At 42.3% G+C, this 20,925-nt stretch overlaps 2 protein-coding genes across 5 annotated transcripts in view; one reads left to right on the forward strand and one right to left on the reverse strand.

Moving 5' to 3' along the window:
* Nucleotides 1-20,925, forward strand: part of SEC22C (SEC22 homolog C, vesicle trafficking protein) — a 49,007-nt gene that overhangs the window by 9,593 nt on the left and 18,489 nt on the right. Inside the window, exon 1 of one of the 3 annotated variants that reach the window (XM_008532753.2) lies at nucleotides 10,403-10,518. The exons of 1 other annotated variant lie outside the window; for it this stretch is intronic. The gene's annotated coding sequence lies outside the window, so the exon portion shown is untranslated. Of the gene's footprint in view, nucleotides 1-10,402; nucleotides 10,519-10,699; nucleotides 10,854-20,925 lie in introns of those variants that run through there. One more of the 3 variants, XM_070575756.1, reaches the window with a different exon arrangement.
* SS18L2 (SS18 like 2) lies at nucleotides 1,017-10,853 on the reverse strand. Of its 2 annotated transcripts, none has more exons than XR_011527043.1 (5): nucleotides 10,729-10,853; nucleotides 4,705-5,251; nucleotides 4,367-4,443; nucleotides 2,324-2,542; nucleotides 1,017-2,214 (listed from the first exon to the last, which is right to left on the reverse strand). XR_011527043.1 is itself a non-coding variant. In XM_070575758.1 (5 exons), exons 2-4 carry the CDS (start codon nucleotides 4,771-4,773, stop codon nucleotides 2,455-2,457), a joined length of 234 nt encoding a protein of 77 aa, XP_070431859.1. In that variant the 5' UTR covers nucleotides 4,774-5,251; nucleotides 10,729-10,853; the 3' UTR covers nucleotides 1,017-2,214; nucleotides 2,431-2,454. The 2 variants fall into 2 exon arrangements, 1 of the variants encoding a protein (XP_070431859.1); XM_070575758.1 differs by having other exon boundaries at nucleotides 2,431-2,542.

Consider the following 20,925-nt stretch of genomic DNA (forward strand, 5'->3'; position numbering starts at 1 on the left):
TTTGGTTATTTTAGCCATTCTAACGGGTGTAAGGTGATATCTTACTGTAGTTTTGACTTGCATTTCTAATGGGAAATCTTTTTATCTTTAAATGTTAGCAACTAATTCAAAACTAAAAACATTCCATAGCATCCACCCTATTTGCTGACTGGAATAGCTCCATGAGCAGCCCACATGGCACATGGTATGGGCACCAACCCCATGAACAGTGGAGGAGAGAGGGACCAATAATGGGCTAGAATCCTAAGGATGGCAGAATGGGTGAGGGAGCAAAAAACTAGCTCCTTCCCAGAATTGGGAAGGCCTAGAAAGGGCCAGAAACTTCAGATAACACATCAGAGCTAACACACTTGACTATTTACCCAGCTCTCAACCGCATTATCTCAATCTGACAACCTCAGGAGGCAAATACCGCTTCCATTTTCCCCATTTTAGAAGTGAGAAAACAGAGCTTTCGGAGGTTGTGATAGATCTAGGATTCAAAATAAGGTCTTTCTTCACCATCTACACATTACAGCCTCCCTGGATCACAACCCTTGACTCCAACAGAAGCAGCCAAGAACGTGAGGGTCTAATTTTGGGTTCACTTACAGGAATCTCTTTGCCTCAGTTTACAGATAAGTCTCTCAGAGGGAAAGTTCTTTATAGAACAAAGCTAATAAAGGCAGAAAGAATGATAAAATAGAAAATCACCAGTATGCGATTCCTAATGAAATCATAGATCAAAGCTGGGTAGATCATAATTTAAGTGAAAGGTTATTGGGAACTTGAGAAGTCAAACGGGTCACTTCCTGATGCGATGCAAAGCAAGTACTTATCACTGTCTATGATGTATTCACACCAAAAATAATAGAACCTGAGTATGAATGAGCCTCTCGATCTACCAGTTTACAGGAAAAATGGGCAAGAGTGGGACATATTTAATGACACCACAGGGATACAACTAGGCAAATGCAGAACGTGAGAAATTTTAGGGCAAATGATCTAAGTTTTTCAACAAATGGCAAAGAAAAAAAGAGGGGGAACTGTTATTTATTTATTTTTTTTGAGGAAGATTAGCCCTGAGGTAACATCTGCTGCCAATCCTCCTGTTTTTGCTGAGGAAGACTGACCCTGAGCTAACATCCGTGTCCATCTTCCTGCCAAAGCATGGCTTGATCAGCAGTACACAGGTCCAGGCCTGGAGTCTGAACCGGCAAACTCCGGGCCGCCAAAGCAGAGTGCATGAACTTAACTGCTGCACCACCAAGCCGGCCTGTTAAGTATTTTTGGAGAGACTTAAGGGACATCAACAAAATGCAGCGTGTGAATCTTGTTTTGAACCTGATTCAGACAAATCAACAAACACATTCTGTGATAAGTGAAGGAAACTGAACATTGACAGGGTTTAGGATATGCTACCCCAAAATATGGCAAATTGAATATTTTAAGCTGAAGGAATCTGAGAAATGGCCGATGCTGGAAGGACTCTCCCATGAAGCTGGTCATAGGACCCTCATATTAGAGCTGCCATTCCTATACCAAAGGAAAGGAGCATGCTCATCTCTGAAGACCGAGGGACACTGGGAATTGGAAGGAAAAGTTTCCCCCAGTTTACTACACCTAGCTTATAGCCTTTTGTCCTATCACATTTTCCCACAACTTTCCACTCTTCATCAAGCCTAGTATAAAAACACTCAGGTTTAACTGTTTCTTTGAAAGCCTCCATGTCATAAAACTTATATTAAATAAATTTGCACGCTTTTCTTTTGTTAATGTCTTGTTATAGAGCCCCAGCTGAGAACGTTAAAAGGATTGAAGGAAAAGATATTTTTCTTCCCCATAACATCAGCTATTATTAGATGATATTAGATAATAATTAAGAATTACTATTAATTTTGTTAGCAATGATAATGGTATTGTTACATATATTTTTAAGTCCTTACAGTTTTTCTGGAAAACCAAATGGAATAATTACTACATGAAAATTTCTATACCTCACTATCATTCTCTTGTGCAAAGGCAAGCTTTATTTCAAAGCAACCTGAAAAGAGCAGTCAGGGAGTCCATGGCTATAAACTGGTAGGAGGGAGCAGCATATCCATTTGGCAGGGTCTCAGTCGGGAGTCTTGCCAATTCCTGCCAATTGCCCAACATCTGCTCAGTTTCCTCTTCAGGTTGAAAGTAAAAAGGTAGACTTGAAGAGCTCATGATGTCTTTGTTATCCAGACATGCCTGTTTCAGGAAAGAGGACACCTGGAGTCAACTTAATTATGGGAATCTGCTTAATTATTAAAATAAATATTTACATTGAGAATAAAGTTAATTTAGTAGCTTTCTTCACATTTTCACATTTTAAAAAGGGCCATAGAGGTTTCATTCATGTTTTAAGCAGTTGAGTTGGTAAAGATCCTGTCTCCGTTTCATAGGAAATGGATTACATTCAATTACTTCTCACAACAGTCAACTGGAAGATTATTCCATTGTTTTTGAAGCACTGGTTGGGTTGGCATCTGCGATGGTGGCCAAATAAATGAGGTTTCTATGTAATACATGCTGGTACCTATGGGTGAAAAACAGGCAAAAATTAGAGGCTTAATTTTACTGAACATGAACAAAAAACCGGAAAAGAATTTACCCACTCTAGTGGAATGGCTCATCCACTGATTGAATGACTCACTGTTATCAACCTTCTTGTTTAACACATTCAAGGAAAATTTATCCAGAATCTTACTTGTTCTCACCTATCACTTCCACAGCCACCTCTCTAGGCCAAGCCACTAACACTTCTTGCTTTGACTCTTGTACTGGATCAGTCTCCTAACTGGTGTCCCTGCTCTGCCTTTGCACCCCTACTCTATTCCGGACATAGCAGCCTGAGTGATCACTGTACTAAGTCAAGATCATGCCATAGCTCTGTTTAAAACCCTCCAAAGGCTCCCATTTCATTCTGGGTAAAGCTGAGCCCTTCTCAGGGCCTGCAAGGCCCTCCATGATCAGGGCCTCTAGCTACCTCTCTGATCTCATCTCCTACCACTTTCCCTTTGCTCACTGAGTTCTGGCCACACTGGCCTCCTTACAGTGACTTGAAGATCTCCATCAGGCTTCAGCCTGGGAACTTTCCCCCTGGTGCTCCCTCTGCTTCACATATCTGCATAGCTGGCTCCCTCACTTCAGCTGTTTTCTGAAATGTCACATCAGATACGCTGTATAAAATAGTGCCCCCCCCTTATCCTGCTTTATTCTTATTTGAATCACATATTGGTATCTGCCTGATTATATGATTTCCCCCTCTAGATTCTAGAGTCTAGAATGTAAGCTCCATGAAAGCAGAGCTGTTTTGATACTGATTCCCCAGTAGCTGACACAGTGCCTAGTACTCAGTAGTCCTTATAAAATACCTGTTGAACAAACTTAAAGAGGGGATGAGACATTTCCAGAATTGTTGTAGCGATTCTCAATCACAGGGTACAGCTCCCCACTCAGGAAGACAAATCAGACAGGGGGCAGGAAGCATAGGCCTGTGTGACTGAAAAAGCCCACTAGGAGATTTTGGTAACTTTCTTATCCAGAGGTTGAGAAGCACTAAACCAAATGGAATGTTTTGCAACTATTTTCCATATAGGAAAATGAGAAACTGTTGAATATAAACTGTAATAAGTAAATTATCAAATGCCAGAGTCAAATGTAGAGACTTAGCCAGAGATGGCTATCTCTACTATTCCACTGACCTATTCAATGAAAGATTGTGGGTGATTTTTTTAGGGAGTGTGAAAAGCATGGCTTTCTTAAACATGTCTTCAGTAAAAATGAAATAATAAACATTTCTATAATAAATGTGGCATAACTCTTGGACTTCATTTAGAAAAGAGACAGACCATTTCCTCTCATTTTGGTATATGGCAAGAGGGCACATTAAATTAGTATGCAAGATTCACCTTTGGCTCAACTTGGAAATCTTTTATTGGTCTTTGTGTGTGTTATAGACTGACTCCAAGTTAGAAATGGGAGGGAACTTAGCAGGCAAATGGTCTGACCCCCTCCCTTAACAGAAAAAGGATGAGCCAGGGATCCATGACGAGCAAGCAGCCACTGCTCTCATCTCCTGAGACTAGTTTTCCGTGTGCTCCCCTCCCTATCCCTGTTGTCATAGGCTGACATGGCTTCACGTGAAGAAAGCTTTGCAATAAACATAATTCAAGTTTTGAGGAGGGAGCTGCGTCTGACTCCAGGCTTCACAATGTCCTGTCCGTATGGTCTTGGGCAGCTAAGTAACCTCTCTGAGCCCCATCGGCGATAATCACCCAAGACTCCAAGTTCAGAACAGCTGCTTTATCACCTCACTGGCTTCTTCACTCAAAAGTCGGGGGAGGAGGGGGGGACTTACTGGACACACTCATTCGCCCGGCCCTTATTCTGATACTCCACGATACAGCGGATCAGCTGGTCATTCTCCTCCAGGAGCTGAAAGATCATAGAAAGGGTCAGTGCAGGGCGACATGGGGACAGCGGGGTGCACTGACCCTCCCCCCACTGCTGGACTGTCCAGCCCTCCGGCTTTGTTGATTTCGTCCCCATCTCACTCCAAACCCCTGCAAGTCAACAGCTTAAGCACACCCCAAGACTCAGCGCGGATGCCGCTCACTCCAAGCAGCTCCCCGCACCCGTAGCCCTTGGGGATCTCAATTTAAGGAACCCTTTGTCTCTGTCTGCGTTAGCGCTCACCCGCTGGATGGTCTCCTGATTGACTTCCGCCTTGCCTCTCAGCCAGTCCGGTACAAAGGCCACCGACATCCCTTGAAGCCAGATTGGAACCCTGCCTCGGACACCGCATCCAGACCGGAGCCAACCAGCAGCTCCCGAAGCAATGGGGCCGCAGCAGGACCCCACGATAGGTGGGGGCCTACGCTCTCAACGTTGATTGGGTCCTTCCGCCTGGAGGGCGGGGAACAGGAGGAACGTCATTTGCGATTGGGCGCGCAAGAGCGTCCTCCTCGGGCCCCCGCGCCTGCGGCTCAGGAGCTGTTTGCCCATCCTTTGCGTTTGCGCTGTCTGGGAAGTTAACCTGGGGGGCGGGGCCCGACGTCACCGCCTCGCCTCTTAGGCTCTGTGCGCTCTATCTGCAGGAGCACCTTGCCTGGGGTCACGTGGGAATCGTGGCTGGAACCCAGATATCTGTTTCCAAGTACACTCCTCTTTCGACATCACTCTGGTGTCTCCAGGCCTGCGTCTGGAGCTTGACCCTGGACGTTGCCTCCCGCCAAGCCAAATCCTGCAGGGCCAATGAAAACACTGGTGTCAGCTCTACTCTTTGCTGAGGGAGAAACTTGCATATATAACTATTTTTAATTTGGGCAATAATAATACTTATTAGTAGTAATAATAATACTTATTTTTCAACACTAAAAAGTACTATTATTTTCTCCACTTTACAGATGAGAAAACAGAGGTTAAGTAACATGCCCAAGGTCTCATCGCTATTGAGGGCAAAGCCACTATCTGAACACAGGCAGTCTGGCTTTAGAACCCTTGCTCTTAACCACTACTCCATACTGCCTGTGCACTAGAGGGAGTTAGCCACCAGGTACAAGGAGGAAGCTGGGCCTACCCTCCTGGGCCACAAAGTTACTGCTGGTTACTAAAACTCTGAAGTAGTTGTCTTCTCTCTGCTCCAGCCCATCCATGTTGGATATGGGCACAGGCTGGTTTTCCCTGCAGCACAAGAGTGAGCAGCAGCCACTTCATTTAGGAGGGAGATCTTGGAAGCCTTAACTCCTCAAAAGGGGTCTGGGGGCAATTCTGCCTCCTAGAGCTTCATTTCCCTGAGCAGTTGCCCTGATCCAGAGCAGGCACATTTGCTTTGCTGGGGTCTCCCTCCACAATCCTCTTATTTAACTCTGTGAGGAGACAGCTTTCATCCCATTTCACAGAGGGGTAAACCCAGTAAGCGAAGTGGGGCAACATGCCTGAGCTGGGCCAGGACTTGGGGCTTCCTGTTCCCCAAACCTGTACTTTAACCCTATACCAGGGTCCCTCCCCAGGAAAAGCCCACAGAGGTTCTGCAGATAACAGAGTGAGCAGAGGAGGCACCATTAGGAGCAGGGTGCAGGGCTTGCTTAGTCCTCCTCAGTCCTATTCCTGTTTAGACAAATGACAATAACATGAGATGGTATTAAGGTGGAGCAGGTGCAGGGGGTCAACCTGGTCCAGCATACAGAGAAAGCCCTCCAGGAGAGAAAAATGTCTCAGTGTGAAGAGGAAGTGGAGGTAAAGCAGGTGGCAGATGCTCGGAGTCTGGACTCTCTCCCAGGGGCAATGGGAGCAATGGATGATTTTAGGCAGAAGTGTGATAAAGTCAGAGATGCATTATAGAGTTTTCCTGGCTGTAATATGGTGAAAGGCATGTAGGGAAGCCAGATGAGAAGTAACAAGATCAGTGGGAGGGCTGCTGCAGGGGTGCAGGCCAGAAATGGTGGGAACAATGAACAAAGAAGTGTGTGCATTTGAAAGACATTAGGAGTAGGCTTGACAGGCCTTAATGACTTCATGGGGGAGAGGGAGAGGGAGAAGAAGCAATGAGGGGTGACTTCCAGGGTTCTGGCTTGAGCAACCGAGAGACTGGTGATGCCATTTATGGAGGTAGGGAATAGCAGCAAAGAAGCTGGACTGGAAGTGAGAGTGATAAATTCAGCTGTAGACTTGTGCAGTTTGAGGTGATGTCAAATGGAGATGTTGAAGCTTGTGGCTGGCCATTTGGGTCTGGAACTCAGGGCCAACAGCTGGGCTGGAAGTATAAGCTTTGAGAAGCATCACTTATAGAAAATGACTGGAACCATGCAGTGGGTAAGACTGCTCAAGGAGAGTGTGTTGGTTTCCCTCATGGCAGAGGAAAAGAAGCTACAAAGGAGAACAAGGGGAGAAAGAGACCAGAGATATAAGAGGAAATCCAGGAGAGTGAAGGGCTCATGTAGCTCAAGAAAAAAGAGGGACTGAGACAGCAAGATAAGACAGCAATGACACACGCTGTTGAAAGGTCAAGCAAGATAAAGACTAGATCTTTTTTTTTTTTTTTAAACATTGGCACCTGAGCTAACATCTATTGCCAATCTTCTGGGGTTTTTTTTCTTTTCTTTCTCCCCAAAGCCCCCTAGTACATAGTTGTATATTCTAGTTGTAGGTCTTCTAGTTGTGCTGTGTGGGATGTTGCCTCAGCATGGTTTGATGAGTGGCACCATGTCTGCGCCCGGGATCCGGGCCAGCACAACCCTAGGCTGCCGAAGGTGAGTGCGCGAACTTAACCACTTGGCCACAGGGCCAGCCTGGAGACTAGATCTTTAATGTCCTTAATGAGGGAAATTTCAGTGATGTGGTGAGGCAGAAGTCAGAATTGCAGGAGACTGAGAAATTCAGGGAAAGATGAAGCAATGGAGTCTTCAAATGTAGGCCAGTTTTTCCAAGAAGTTTGGCTGTAAAGGGGAAGAGCGAAAGAAGTTGGTAGTTGGAGGGAGAGACGTTGGCAGGAGCTGAGGGACATCACTTTAATGGTTGCTCTTTCCTGGTTGAAGGAGGCATGGGAGAGAAAGGGGCAGGGCTGAAGAGTGGAAGATCTGGGGAACATGCAGGAGATTTTGAAGTTAGTGTTGGGGAGAATTGGAGAGAGAGCTGACCTGGCAAACACAGGACTGCTGGGCAGTGTGGAGAACCTCGTTGAGGCTGGCAATGTACATACATAGTACTGATCTGTGTGGTCATGAGATTTTGTCCAGCAGCACTTACAGCCCAGGAGCAGATTCAGAGGAGGCAGAGGTTGGATTTCTCCAGCGTTGGAGTGCTGCCAGGCAGGTGTGACAGAAGGATAACTGCACAATAGAGGTAAGCATATTGGGAAGAATGAGATGGAAGTGATGGACTCTGGACTTTCAGCTGATGGGGAAGGAAATGAAGACCGGGTAGGACAAGTGGACTGGAGGCTTCTGCAGGCCAGAGAACAGTGGGAGGAATTCAGAGAACAGCTGAAGGACAGGTCAGAGCTCAGATATCTGCATTGCCAACTTCAGAGGTGGAGCTCTTCTGTGGTGATGCAGCAGTCTAGGGTGTGACCCTGGAAGCAAAGGGATGAAGAGGCCTAGAAGAGAAAGCCTCTGGAGCTTGGAGCCAAAATTACCAATGACTGGAGAAGAGGGCTAGGACTTCAGCTTCCACATCTCACCAGTTTCCCAATCCACTGTGGTGCCTGAGCCACACCAACTGCACCATCAGAGGGTGCAAAGCCCTATTCTAAAGCACTCACACTGCAGGTTCTGAGAGCGCGAGGCTTCACGTGTGAAAGCTCTAAGTTTTTGTGGGTCTAGCTCCAATTTTTTCTCTCCATCTAGGCCAAAACCTTGTATTTCGTGACCTGTGGAGTGAAGGACAGGTCTTCATTCACCTGTGTGAAGGCACTTTTGAGAGGGAATTCTAGCCTCTTTCCTGGTACATACTGCAGGGGTTTCAACCTCTTTTACCAACCAAATCTCATGATTTTTCTCCTTTGTGCCTTTGATGACCTAGCCTCATGATCACTTGTCACACAGGCCAACCCTGACTCAATTGTGGGAGAGGACTACACAAGGGTGTGAATACCAGGACGTGGGGATCCCTGGAGGCCATTTTGGACTCTATCATAACTCTCTTCCATTTTCATTCTGTAATTTTTCTCTGTCTATATAAGTCCTGCTTCAGTTTTCACCCATGTGGTGATGACTTTCAAAAGTCTATGTCCAGCCCGGACCTCTACATTGAACTTCAACCCGTACATTCAACTGTGTACGCCGACATCCCAACCAGAAGTCTCAAAGGTGCCTCAAATTCACGTTGTCTAAGATGGACCTAGTGATCTATCTTCTCTGCAAAATCAAATCCTCTTCCAGTGTTCTCCATACCTATGAATCCCTCCTTTCACTCAAGGCTGAACAATGGCATCATCCTTGAAGCTATTTTGTCCCTCTTTCACATTCAATTCATCACCGAGGCTTGTTGATTTTGTTCCTACATTTCTCTGCAGACTGCCCAGTTCTCTGCCTCTTCACCAGCACTTCAGTAAACGCCAGCTCCATCTTCTTTTCCCTAGACCACTGCACTGGCTTCCCAGCTGGGCCCACCACAACTTCATGAGCCTTCTCCATTTTGATCTTAACTTCAGCAGCCAAAGAGATTTTTACAAAATGCAAATTTCATCATTTTTCTACTATCCTAAACTTTCTACCATAGCTGCAAGATCCTACATGGTTTTACCTCTTCTAGTCTCTCTAGTGGCTCTCACTTTACTCCTTTACTCTCTAAACACTGAGTTTCTCTTCTTTCTTTCCTTTTTTTATGGCAAAATATACATAACATGAAATTTACCATTTTAACCATTTAAAAAATATATATTCAACTGTACACTTTATTTCATTTTTTTGTTTTTTTGTTTTTGTTTTTGTGAGGAAGATTGGCCCCAAGCTAACATCTGTTGCCAATCTTCCTCTTTTTGCTTGAGGAAGATTGTGGCTGAGCTCACATCTGTGCCAATCTTCCTCTCTTTTATGTGGGACACTGCCACAGCATGGTTTGACTAGCGGTGCTAGGTCCGGGCCTGGGAACCCAGGCCGCTGAAGTGGAGTGCTGGAACTTAACCACTATGCCACTACGCCCGGCCCCATTTTAAAATGTATAGTTCTGTGACAGTTAGGACATTTACATTGTTGTGCAACCATCACCACCATCCATTTGCACAACTTTTTCGTCTTCCCCAACTGAAATTCTGTGCCTATTAAACACTAACTCCCCATCCCCCTCTCTGAGCTTCTTTTCACCCCTCAAAGGAGACCCGCTGTCTTCTACATACAGTTCTTTATGCATACTGTTCTCTCTGTTCGAAAGACTCTTCTTGCCTTTGCCTAGTTAGCTACCGCTCAGCCAGTGTCATGTTCTCAGGGCAGCCTCCTTGGACCGCGAGTCCAGGCCAGAATCTCCTGTAAATTCTCTCAAAAACCTTGCTCCTCTCTGAAGAGCACGTATCTCAGTTGGTATTTAAATATGTGTTGTGAAATTGTTTGATGTGTGCTCTCACTCTGCCCTCCTCTCTTAACATAGTTCTTAGTGTCAGGAGTTCCTCGCTGTGTCCCTAGTGCCTGGCATTGTGTCTGGCACAGAGCAGGTGCTCAAAGTTTGTTGAATGGATAAAGGGACAAACTCTGTTCCCCAATCTCCCTTCAGCCGGCCATCCATCTGCGAGGGCTTCCGCCTCTAGGCTGGAGGGTGTCCCGCTGGAGTCGGACTTTGGCACCTCATCCAGGGTGGCAGGAGGCTCTGCTCTTTGGTTTGCCTATCTCAGATCTCACGCCTAAACGAGCAGACAGCTGGATCCACGCCCCGGGCGTGTCGCGCCGTCCCGCGGAACCTCCCCGCCTCCGCTCGTCAGTGCTATCCACTATCCCAGCAGGACACGAGCTTAGACTACGAAGCCTCCTCGCATCTCCGGACGTGGAAATTTCAGGCTTGGACTGCAAACCCACGCGGGTGAGAGCCGGGAGATGGGAAAGAAGCTGGAACCTGCGCGCCCCAACCACGCCCCCTCTACTTTTGGGTCGCAGCCCTTTAAGAACCATTTCATTCACGACTCCGTCGGGAACGGGAGGTGGAGGCGCTCCAGGATTGGCCGGTTCTGCGGCTGTCGCTTAGCAGCAGCGAATGGAAGTTCAAGAATTGCGCATGCGCACCGTCGCCTACCTGCGCCTGGGCCGCCGGCGACTGGGGCCGGTCCACCCGGTGGGCTAAGGTTGCGGAGGAGGCTGCGGGGGGCGCGGCGGCGCGGCAGGAGGACGCTGACTCCCAGAGGCCGCGTTCGGGGCGAGGTGAGGGCTGGCGGGCGGAGGCGGGCGCCACGGCCCGCTAGCTGAGCGCGGGCGGGGTTCGGTGTAGCGCAGGGCGGGCCTGGAGATGGAGGCGGCCCCGGGCCCGCCTCGCCCCGCCCCGCCCTCAGGCCCGGTTTAGCCTCACGGGCTTTGTGGGGCTTCCTGGAGTCGTCTGTTTCCCTTTCTTACGCCGGCTGCTCTGCAGACTCTGGGACTGACGGCCCGAGGCGCGCGCCTGCGGGAACCCTCAGTTGACAGACGCGCGTCGAGCTCTGCCCCCAGTGGGAGGAGTCGGGGTGTGTCCAAAAGAGAGAGGGGGCGATTGTTTCCTTAATTATCCACGAAGCTCACGTTAGAGTATTGTTTAATTTTAATAGTAAACTTCCTTTAGCATGCAGATATTATAAGACATAACTCAATTTTGTCTTCTGTACTGTGTATTTGAGGAATGGGCAATATGCCTTATGGTGAACACTTGTGTTTCAATATTTGTGTGCCAAATGAAACTTGTTTTGCTGATATAAATTAATATTTTGCAAGGCTGGTCATTTAATGCTGTTTTTCTTTCCCCCTTTCTCTCTCTCTTTCAGAAGGAGGAGGGGTAGTGTATGTGGTAGGGATTTGGGAGAGGGTTAAGGGTAAAGAGGAGAGAAAAAACCAGTGGGAACAAGGGTGGCCTCCAGCTAGACACAAAGTGTTTGCTGGTAGAATAGGGATAATCTATGACATGAGCAGTTTATAAATAGAGCTGAGAAGAGGATTTAGGAAATAGGGGAGGCAGATTAAAATATAATTTTTGTAAAAGATAGTAGTAACTTGGATGCTGTATGTTTGATTGCTACTTCTGTTTGTGCTTTTAAGAAATTTCATCTATATAAACTTCTTTCTCTTTTTCTCTCCAAGGAGAGATTTTTTGTGAAAAAGTGTTCAAAATAGAGATCAGCATATGGCAATATCTGCAAACCCACATTTCTTGTTTTAGTGAGCAAAACTAAGGCAGCCCTTAGGTCATTCATTCATTTACTTGGCAGATTTTATTAAGGGCTTCCTTTATGTGCCAGGCATGGTGCCAGGTTCCAAGGTCTACTGCCCTTTAGAAGGAGCTGGTAAGACCTAGAAGACAGATGTGTCTCTGTGTGAGCCCTCCGAGGCTGCCTTTGTCCCTATGTAATTGGTAATACATTTTTTTTTATAATTGATGCATGATATTCCAGATTTATACCACAGCTTTCCTGTTTTAAACTGAATACTAGTTATCTGCAAGCAGCTTTTATTTTAATGAATCCTGGGATTATATAGTACTTTACATTTTGGAAATGTCATGTGTTATGGAGCTGCTCACTATAAAACATCCCCCTCAACATTCATGCATAAATCATCAGAACCACGGTTAATTAGCAGAAAAGATTATTGTTCTACTAGTGGAGATATTTAAAAATGACATTTAAACATAAGAAGCAAGTGTGAGCATAATTTAAGTAAGTGATATAAAAACCTTAAGTTAATACTTTTTTTCAGCTTGAATTTTAAAATAATTGTAGTTGCAGGGCGTGCAAAGATAGTACAGAGAGGTCCTGTATACCCTTCACCTAGTTTCCCCTGTTGGTTACATCTTACATAACTATAGTACAATATCAATTGTAAGAAATTAACATTGGTATAACGTGTATAGTTACTTGTCATTTTATGAAATGAGTAGATTCCTATAGCTACCACCACAATCAAGATACAGGCTTATTCCATCACCACAAAGACTTCTTGCTATCCCTTTAAGTCACACCCATTCCCCTCCTCCCCGCTATCCCTAACCTTTTGCAACCACTAATCAGTTCTCCATCTCTAATTTTGTCATTTTGAGAATGTTCTGTAAAAGGATTCATATAGTACGTGACCTTTGGAGATTGGCTTTTTTCACTCAACACAATGCGCTTGAGATCCATCCAGTTGTTCTGTGTTTCAGTAGTTCATTTTTACTGCTGAGTAGTATTCCATGGTATTAATGTACTATGTTTTGATTGAGCATTCACTATTTGTAGGACATTTTGGTTGTTTCCAGTTTTTGGCTCTTACAAATAAAGCTGCTATGCACAATTGTACACAGGCTTTTATGTAGACATAAATTTTCATCTCTCTGGGATAAATGTCCAGGAATGTGATTGAAAGATCATATGGTAATTGCATGTTTAGTTTTAAAAGAAACTGCCAAACTGTTTTCCAGAGTGACTGTACCGTTTTATAGTCCCACCAGTAATGTATGAGAGATCCAGTTCCTCTGCATGCTTGCCATCATTTGATATTGTTACTTTTTAAAATTTTAGGTGTTCTGATAGGTGTGTAGTATTATCTCATTGTAATGCTAAGTTGCATTTCCCTTAACACTCAGTGGTGCTGAACATCGTTTTGTGTGCTCATTTGCCATCTGTATATCCTCTTTGGTGAAATGTCTGTTCACGTACTTTGCCCGTTTTCTACCTGGATTGTTTGTTTTTTTTGCTGTTGAGTTTTGATAGTTTTTTTAAATTCTAGAGTCCCTTATCACACATGTGGTTTACGAATATTTTCTCCCAGTCTTTAGTTTGTCTTTTGTTTTTTTCTTTTTTTTTATTTTTTCCTTTTTCTCCCCAAAGCCCCACGGTACATAGTTGTATATTCTTTGTTGTGGGTCCTTCTAGTTGTGGCATGTGGGACACTGCCTCAGCGTGGTTTGATGAGCAGTGCCATGTCCACGCCCAGGATTCAAACCAATGAAACACTGGGCCGCCTGCAGCGAAGCGCGCGAACTTAACCACTCGGCCACGGGGCCAGCCCCTTTAGTTTGTCTTTTCATCCTCTTCACATGGACTTTTGCAGAGTAAAAGTTTTTAATTTTGATGAAATCCTGTTTACTGGTTTTTCTTTTATGGGTTGTGCTTTTGGTGTCGTGCCTAAGAACTCTTCCCCAAGTCCTAAAGATTTTCTTCTACGGTTTCTTCACTTTTATAGTTTTACTTTGTATATTAAATTTATGATATATTTTGAGTTGATTTTCATGTAAGGTGTGAGGTTTAGGCCAAGGTTTTTTTTTTTTTTGCCTATGGATATTCATTGCTCCAGCTCCATTTCTTGAAAAGACTATTTTCCTCCATCCTCCATTGAATTGTTTTTGCACCATTGTCAAAAATCATTTGGCTGTACTTGTGTAGGTCTATTGCTGGGCTCTCTATTCTGTTCCATTGATCTATTTGTCTGTTCCTCTGCCAGTACCACACAGTCTTGCTTACTGTAGCTGTATGATAAGTCTTGAAATAGGGTAATGTGGTTCCTTCCACGTTATTCTTTTTCAGAATTGTTTTAGCTCTTTTAGTTTCTATGCCTTTCTATATAAATTTTAGATTAATTTTATCTATATCTACAAAGAACCTTGCTGATATTTTTGCAGGAATTGAATTAAACCTGTAAATCAGTTTGGGGGACAATTGATGCCTTTGCTATGTTGAGTCTTCCAATCCGTGAACATGGTCTGTCTCCTCATTTATTTAGGACTTTTTTGATTTCTTTCAGTAATGTTTTATAGTTTTCAGCATACAAGTCCTGTACATGTTTTGTTAGATATATAGCTAAGTATTTTATTTAAAAGAATTCTAGCTTTGTTGATATAATTTTTTGGAATGATTGTAGATGGTATTTTAATTTTGGTTTCTACATGTTCATTGCTCGTTCAGGTATCCTCCGCTTTCTGAAAGTTTGAGTTATGCCACTTTACTTTTATGAAAGACCTATATTAGTGTGGTAATGGCTTTTTTCATAAAAGCAAAAATCATCTTTGGATTTCTTTTAATTAACGAATACAGGTGCTAATGTAGGTCTTTTGTAAAAGCAAAGTGGCTTAATGTGAACTTTTGGAAAGCAGAGGATGCCCTTTGCTTTATGCCATTTTGGCTTACAAAAGGTTTCATGGAATACTCAACTTTTGGATAGTGAGGAAAACCTGTATATAGAAATACAGTTGAGTTTTGAAAGTTGGTATTATATCCTGCAACCTCGCTGAATTCATTAGCCATTGGAGGGTTTTTTTGTTTTTGTTTTTTGTAGACTCCTTGGAGTTTTCCATGTAGACAATTATGTCATCTGCAAATAGGAGTGGTTTTGTTTCTTCCTTTTCTATTTATATGCCTTTTATTTCTGTTTCTTGCCTTGTTGCACTGGGTGGAACTTCCAGTACTGTGTTTAATAGTAGTGGTCGGAGCAGACATCCTTGTTCCTGATTTTAGAGGGAAAGCATTCAGTCTTTCACCATTAAGCATGATGTTAGCTGTAGGCTTTTTGTAGATGCTCTTTATCAACTTGAGGAAGTTCTCCTCTATTCCTATTTTGCTGAGAGTTTTATCATCAGGGGGTGTTGAATTTTGTCAAATGCATTTTTTGTATTAATTGATACCATTATGTGACTTTTCTTTTTTAGCCTGTTAAGATGATGGATTATATTGATTGATTTTAGAATATTAAGCCAGCCTTGTATCCTGGAATAAATCCTTCTTTGCTATAGTGTCTAATTCTTTTTATTATGTTGCTTAATTCTAGTTGCTAATATTTTGTTAAGGATTTTTGCATGTAAGTTCTTGAGGAGTATTGGTTTCTAGTTTTCTGTTTTTCTACTGTCTTTATCTGATTTTGATATCAGGGTAATAATAGCTTCATAAAATGAATTGGTTGTTGTTTCCTCCTCTTCTGTTTTTTGGAAGAGATTGTACAGAATTAGTGTTAATTCTTTTTTAAATGTTTAGTAGAGGGGCCGGCTCCGTGGCCAAGTGGTTAAGTTTGTCTGCTCCGCTGTGGCAGCCCAGGGTTTGGATCCTGGGTGCAGACATGGCACCGCTCGTCAGGCCACGTTGAGGCGGCGTCCCACATCCCACAACTAGAAGGACCTGCAACTCAGATGTACAACTATGTATCAGGGGGGTTTGGGAAATAAAGCAGGAGAAAAAAAAAAAGATTGGCAACAGTTATTAGCCCAGGTGCCAATCCTTAAAAAAAAAAAAAGGAAGATTGGCAACAGTTGTTAGCCTAGGTGCCAATCTTAAAAAAATAAATAAATAAATGTTTAGTAGAATTCGCCAGTGAAATCATCAGAGCCTAGAGATTTCCTTTTCAGAAGTTTTAAAATTACAAGTGAAATTTTCCTAATAGGAAATGTAGTTATAGGATTGTTTAAATTACTTGTTTCATACAGGGTGAATTGTAATTGTGCTTTTTGAGGAATTGATCTATTTCATTGACTTTGTCAGATTTATATGTGTAGAGTTGTTGGTAGTATTCCCTTATTCTTTTTTTTTGGTGACGAAGATTTGTCCTGAGCTAACATCCATTGCCAATCTTCCTCTTTTTTGGTTGAGGAAGATTAGCCCTGAGCTAATATCTGTGCCAGTCTTCCTCTCTTTTGTATGTGGGATGCCTCCACAGCACGGCTTGATGAGTGGAGTAGATCCGTGCCCAGGATCTGAACCTCTGAACCTGGGCTGCTGACGCAGAGCACATGGAACTTTAACCACTTGGCCACGGGGCTGGTCCCTCCCTTAGGGTTGTTTTGATGTCTGTATTGTCTGTAGTGATATCCCTTGTTTGAGTCTTGATATCGGTAATTTGTCTCTTGTTTTTTCTTTGTATGTTTTGATAGAGTTTTGTCAATTTTATTGATCTTTTCAAAAGACCAGCATTTTATTTCATTGATTTTCTCTATTGCTTTTCTGTTTTCAATTTAATTCATTTCTACTCTATTATTTCCTTCCTCCTTCCTGCTTTTTTTCTCTTCTTTTTCTAGTTTCTTGACATGTGAGCTTAAATTATTGTTTTCAGAGTTTTCTTCTTTTCTAATGTTAGCGTTTAATGCTATAAGTTTCTCTCAGTACTGCTTTAGCTGTTTCCCACAAGTTTTGATACATTTTCCTTTTCATTCAGGTCAGTGTATTTTTTTAATTTCCACTTTTGACCCATGGATTATTTTAAAGTATGTTGTTAAGTTTTTGGAGATTTTCATTACCTATTATTAATTTCTAGTTTGATTACATTGTGGTCACAGAACACACTCTGTATGAATTCTTTTAAATTTGTTGAGGTTTGTTTTATGCTCCAAGATATCGTCTGTCTTGCTATACATTCTGTGGGTGCTTGAAAGAAATTCTGTTGTTGGACAGAGTATTCTATAAGTGTTGATTACATACTTTGGTTGGTAGTGTTATTGAGATCCTCTATATCTTTGCTGATTTTCTCTCTAGTTCTATCAATTGTTGAGAGAGGGATGTTGAAGTCTTCAACTCTAACTGTGGATTTGTCTATTTCTCCTATCACTTTATCGGTTTTGCTTTACATATTTTGCATCTCCATTGTTTGGTGCATATACATTGAGTTTTATGTCTTCTTGGTAGATTTAATTTTTTTTGTCATTGTGTGATGTTCTGCTCTATCCTTAGAAATTTTCTTTGCTCTGAAGTCTGTTTTATCTGATATTAATACAACTCACTCTTTATTTTGACTAATATTTCCATGGTATGTTTTTTTCTATTCATTTACTTTCACCCTACCTACATTGTTAAATTTGAAGTGAATTTCTTATAGAAAGTATATAATTGGGTCATATCTTTTATCCACTCTGTCAATCTCTGTCTTTGATTGTATGTTTAGAGGATTTACATTTAATGTAATCATTGATATATTAGGGCTTAAGTCTGCTCTTTTATTTTGTGTTTTCTGTTTATTGTTTTTTATTATGTTTTATTTTTCCTGCTTTCCTGTAATTCAAACATTTTTTAGAATTCCATTTTTATTTATGTATAGTGTTTTTAAGTGTGTCTCTTTGTATATCTTTTTTGTGGTTGCTCTAGTATATAGATGTATACATATATGTATTCGTATAATTGTGTGTGTGTGTGTATCACTTATCATAGTCTCCTGGTGTCAGCATTTTACCATTTCAAGTGAAGCATAGAAACTTTACTTCCCTTTACATCTTTTACCTTCCCTCGTTTTTATAATTGTCTTAAATATTTTTTTTACGTACATCAAGAACCGCATCAGACATGTTATAATTATTGCTTCAATCATCAAATATAACTTAGAAAACTCATGAGGAGAAGGATAATCTATTGTATTTTCCCATGTTTTTACTCTTTCTGTTGTTTTTATCTTCTTTCCTGATATTCCAAGATTCCTTCTTTTATCATTTCCTTTCTGTTTAGAGAACTTCCTTTAGCATTCTCTTAGAGCAGATGTGCTGGCAACAGATTCTTTTAGTGTTCCTTCATCTGAGTATGTTTTCATTTTCCCTACATTCTTGAAGGATATTTTTGCTGAAAGTACAGAATTCTGGGTTGGCAGTTCTTTTCTTTTAGCACTTGAAAAATGTGCTTCCTTTTGGTCTCTGTGGTTTCTATGAGAAATTTGCTGTCATTCGAATTGTTTTCTCCCTATAGGTAAGGTATTGTTTCTTGCTGCTTTCAAGACTTTTTCTGTCTTTAGTTTTCTTAAGTTTGACTACTATGTGTGTTGGCATGGATTTCTTTGGGTTTATCCTTTCTGGGATTTATTCTTCTTTTTGAATCTGTTGGCTTATGTCTTTTGCCAAATTTGCCAATTTTTCAGACATGGTTTCTTTGAATACTTTTTCAGTCCTGCCCACTTTCTTCTCTCCTCCAGGACTCCAGTGACATGAATGTTAGAGCATTTGTTATTAGCCACAATCCCTGAGACTCTGTATGATATTTCTCAATCTAGTTTCTCTGATTGTTCAAATTAGGTAATTTCTGTGATCTGTCTTCATGTTCATTGATTCATTTTTCTGTCCCCTCCATTTTACTGTTGAGCTCATTTGTTGAGTTTTTTACTTCAGTTATTGTATTTTTTTAATTCTAAAACTTCCATTTGGTTCTTTATATCTTCTCTTTCTTTGCTGAGACTTTTTACTTTTCATTTGTTTCAAGTGTGTTTATAATTGCTCATTGAAACATTTTTATGATGCCTGCTTTAAAGTCTGTCAGATAATTCTATCATCTGTGTCATCTTGATATTGGCGTCAGTTGATTGTCTCTTCTTATTCATGTTGAGATTTTCCTGGTTCTTAATATGACCAGTGATTTTCTCTTGAAGCCTGGACATTTTGGGCCTTATGTTATGACACTCTAGATATTATTTAAATCTTCTGTTTTAGTTGGCTTTTGTTGACACTGTGCTAGCAGGAGAAGTGAGGGTACTATCTCATTACTGCCAGATGGGAGTAAAAGTCCACCTTCTCCATTTGGTTTCTTTTGACTCCCTGAAGGGAGAGGGCTGTTCATTGTTGCTGGGCAGGAATGGGAATCCTGTCTCTCCAGTGACACAGTGGGAGAGGTTGGCTTATTGCTGCCTGTAGCTTCCTAGTTGGTCTTCTCTGACACTACCCTGGCAGGGTGGGGAGCTGGGGCACCACCTCATTACCACCAGGCAAGAATAGAAGTCTAGGCTCTTCATTTGGCCTTTGCTTGTAGCTATATGATGGTTGTAGTGTTTTCTGTGGTGTTTGCCTGGAGTAGAATGTTTTTTCTAAAAGTTTTCTGTTTTGCTAGGCTGCACCTTTCCTGGTTCTTTGGCTCAAGAGAGCAGCCTCTTTGTTGTTGTTTTGGGGGCTTTTTTTTTTTCAGTTTACTCCCATTGGTGTTTCTGGATTGCCAGCTTCTCCAGCATCAAGACTGGGATATATGAGGGGAAAAGAAAACCAAGTGAACCCACAGCTGTGTCATTCTTCAGGTCCCAAGGTCTCTAGCCAGTCTGCCTTCTTCTTTCCACCTTTTGGAATCTCGTTATGTTTTAATTATAATGTCCATGGGTTTTAGTTGTATTTAGTGGGAGTTGGTTTTCCAACTTTCAGAAGCAGAAGTCCTCAGTTCATTCTTCTCTGAGCAGTGGTCAGATCTCTTATTCGAGTACAGACTGTTTCATTATAGCCCATAACCTGAATTCACCAACATCAGATCCCTCCAGTATTCAAAGCCCTTACCAGGCACTGTGAAGAACACAAAGATGAGCCTCTCCCTATTTGTATCAGTTTTTTTTCATCTTTTGGAATACAAAGTGCATTTTCACAAAGGAAAAAAATCTTGCAGGCATTGTGTCTGTTCTTGGACTCTTCCACAGCAGCTTGTAAAATACCGCCACCCCTGGGGCAGTTACCATCTGTACCCTGACCTACTCACATATACTCACACACAGGTAGCAGTTAATATCACAGTGTCACCTTCATTTAAGCACTGTAAACAGTTTTAAATATTTTAAAAAATGGATGTGGGTTTCACTGGTTTGCAGTGTTAGGAACTTGATAAAACTGAAAAACAGTTTATATCTTGCATGTTATTGTTTGAGGAGAAGCAAGTTTGATCACTAAAAGGGTAAAAGGGATGAAATAGACAGCCTGGAGGGAATTTTTGGGTCCTTTAGAGAGTGGTAGAACTGGTTCTTATGATTCTGTCACTTGGAAAGGTCAGTTTTTCCGTTTTTACTGGTTAAATATGGTGCCTGGCACATAGGAGATGCTCTATAAAGACAGCACTAGAGAGGGTATTTGGGAGTTGACTGGAATAAAGGCATATTGCTTTCCCTTAGAAGAGCGTACAATTTACTCAGGCCTCTAAAAAGTATCTTTCTTATTTTGCCTTGGGAGTGTTTCTGTCCTGTCTCTATCTCTCTTGGTATCTCATTGATTCGTTGTTTTTTGTGGGGGGATGGGACGTGGGGGGCTCAGTGTCTTTATATCTCGGTTTAGGGCTCTTGTTGAAGTTCTTTTCTTTTTTTTTTTTTTATCAAGTGGCCTTCTTATAATTTTTTCTTTTTTTAAAGATTTTATTTTTTTCCTTTTTCTCCCCAAAGCCCCCTGGTACATAGTTGTATATTCTTTGTTGTGGGTCCTTCTAGTTGTGGCATGTGGGACGCTGCCTCAGCGTGGTTTGATGAGCAGTGCCATGTCCGTGCCCAGGATTCGAACCAACGAGACACTGGGCTGCCTGCAGCGGAGCTCGCGAACTTAACCACTCGGCCACGGGGCCAGCCCCTCAAGTGGCCTTCTTAGAAA

Source organism: Equus przewalskii, chromosome 15 (assembly GCF_037783145.1).
Source record: "Equus przewalskii isolate Varuska chromosome 15, EquPr2, whole genome shotgun sequence".
NCBI lineage: Eukaryota > Metazoa > Chordata > Mammalia > Perissodactyla > Equidae > Equus > Equus przewalskii.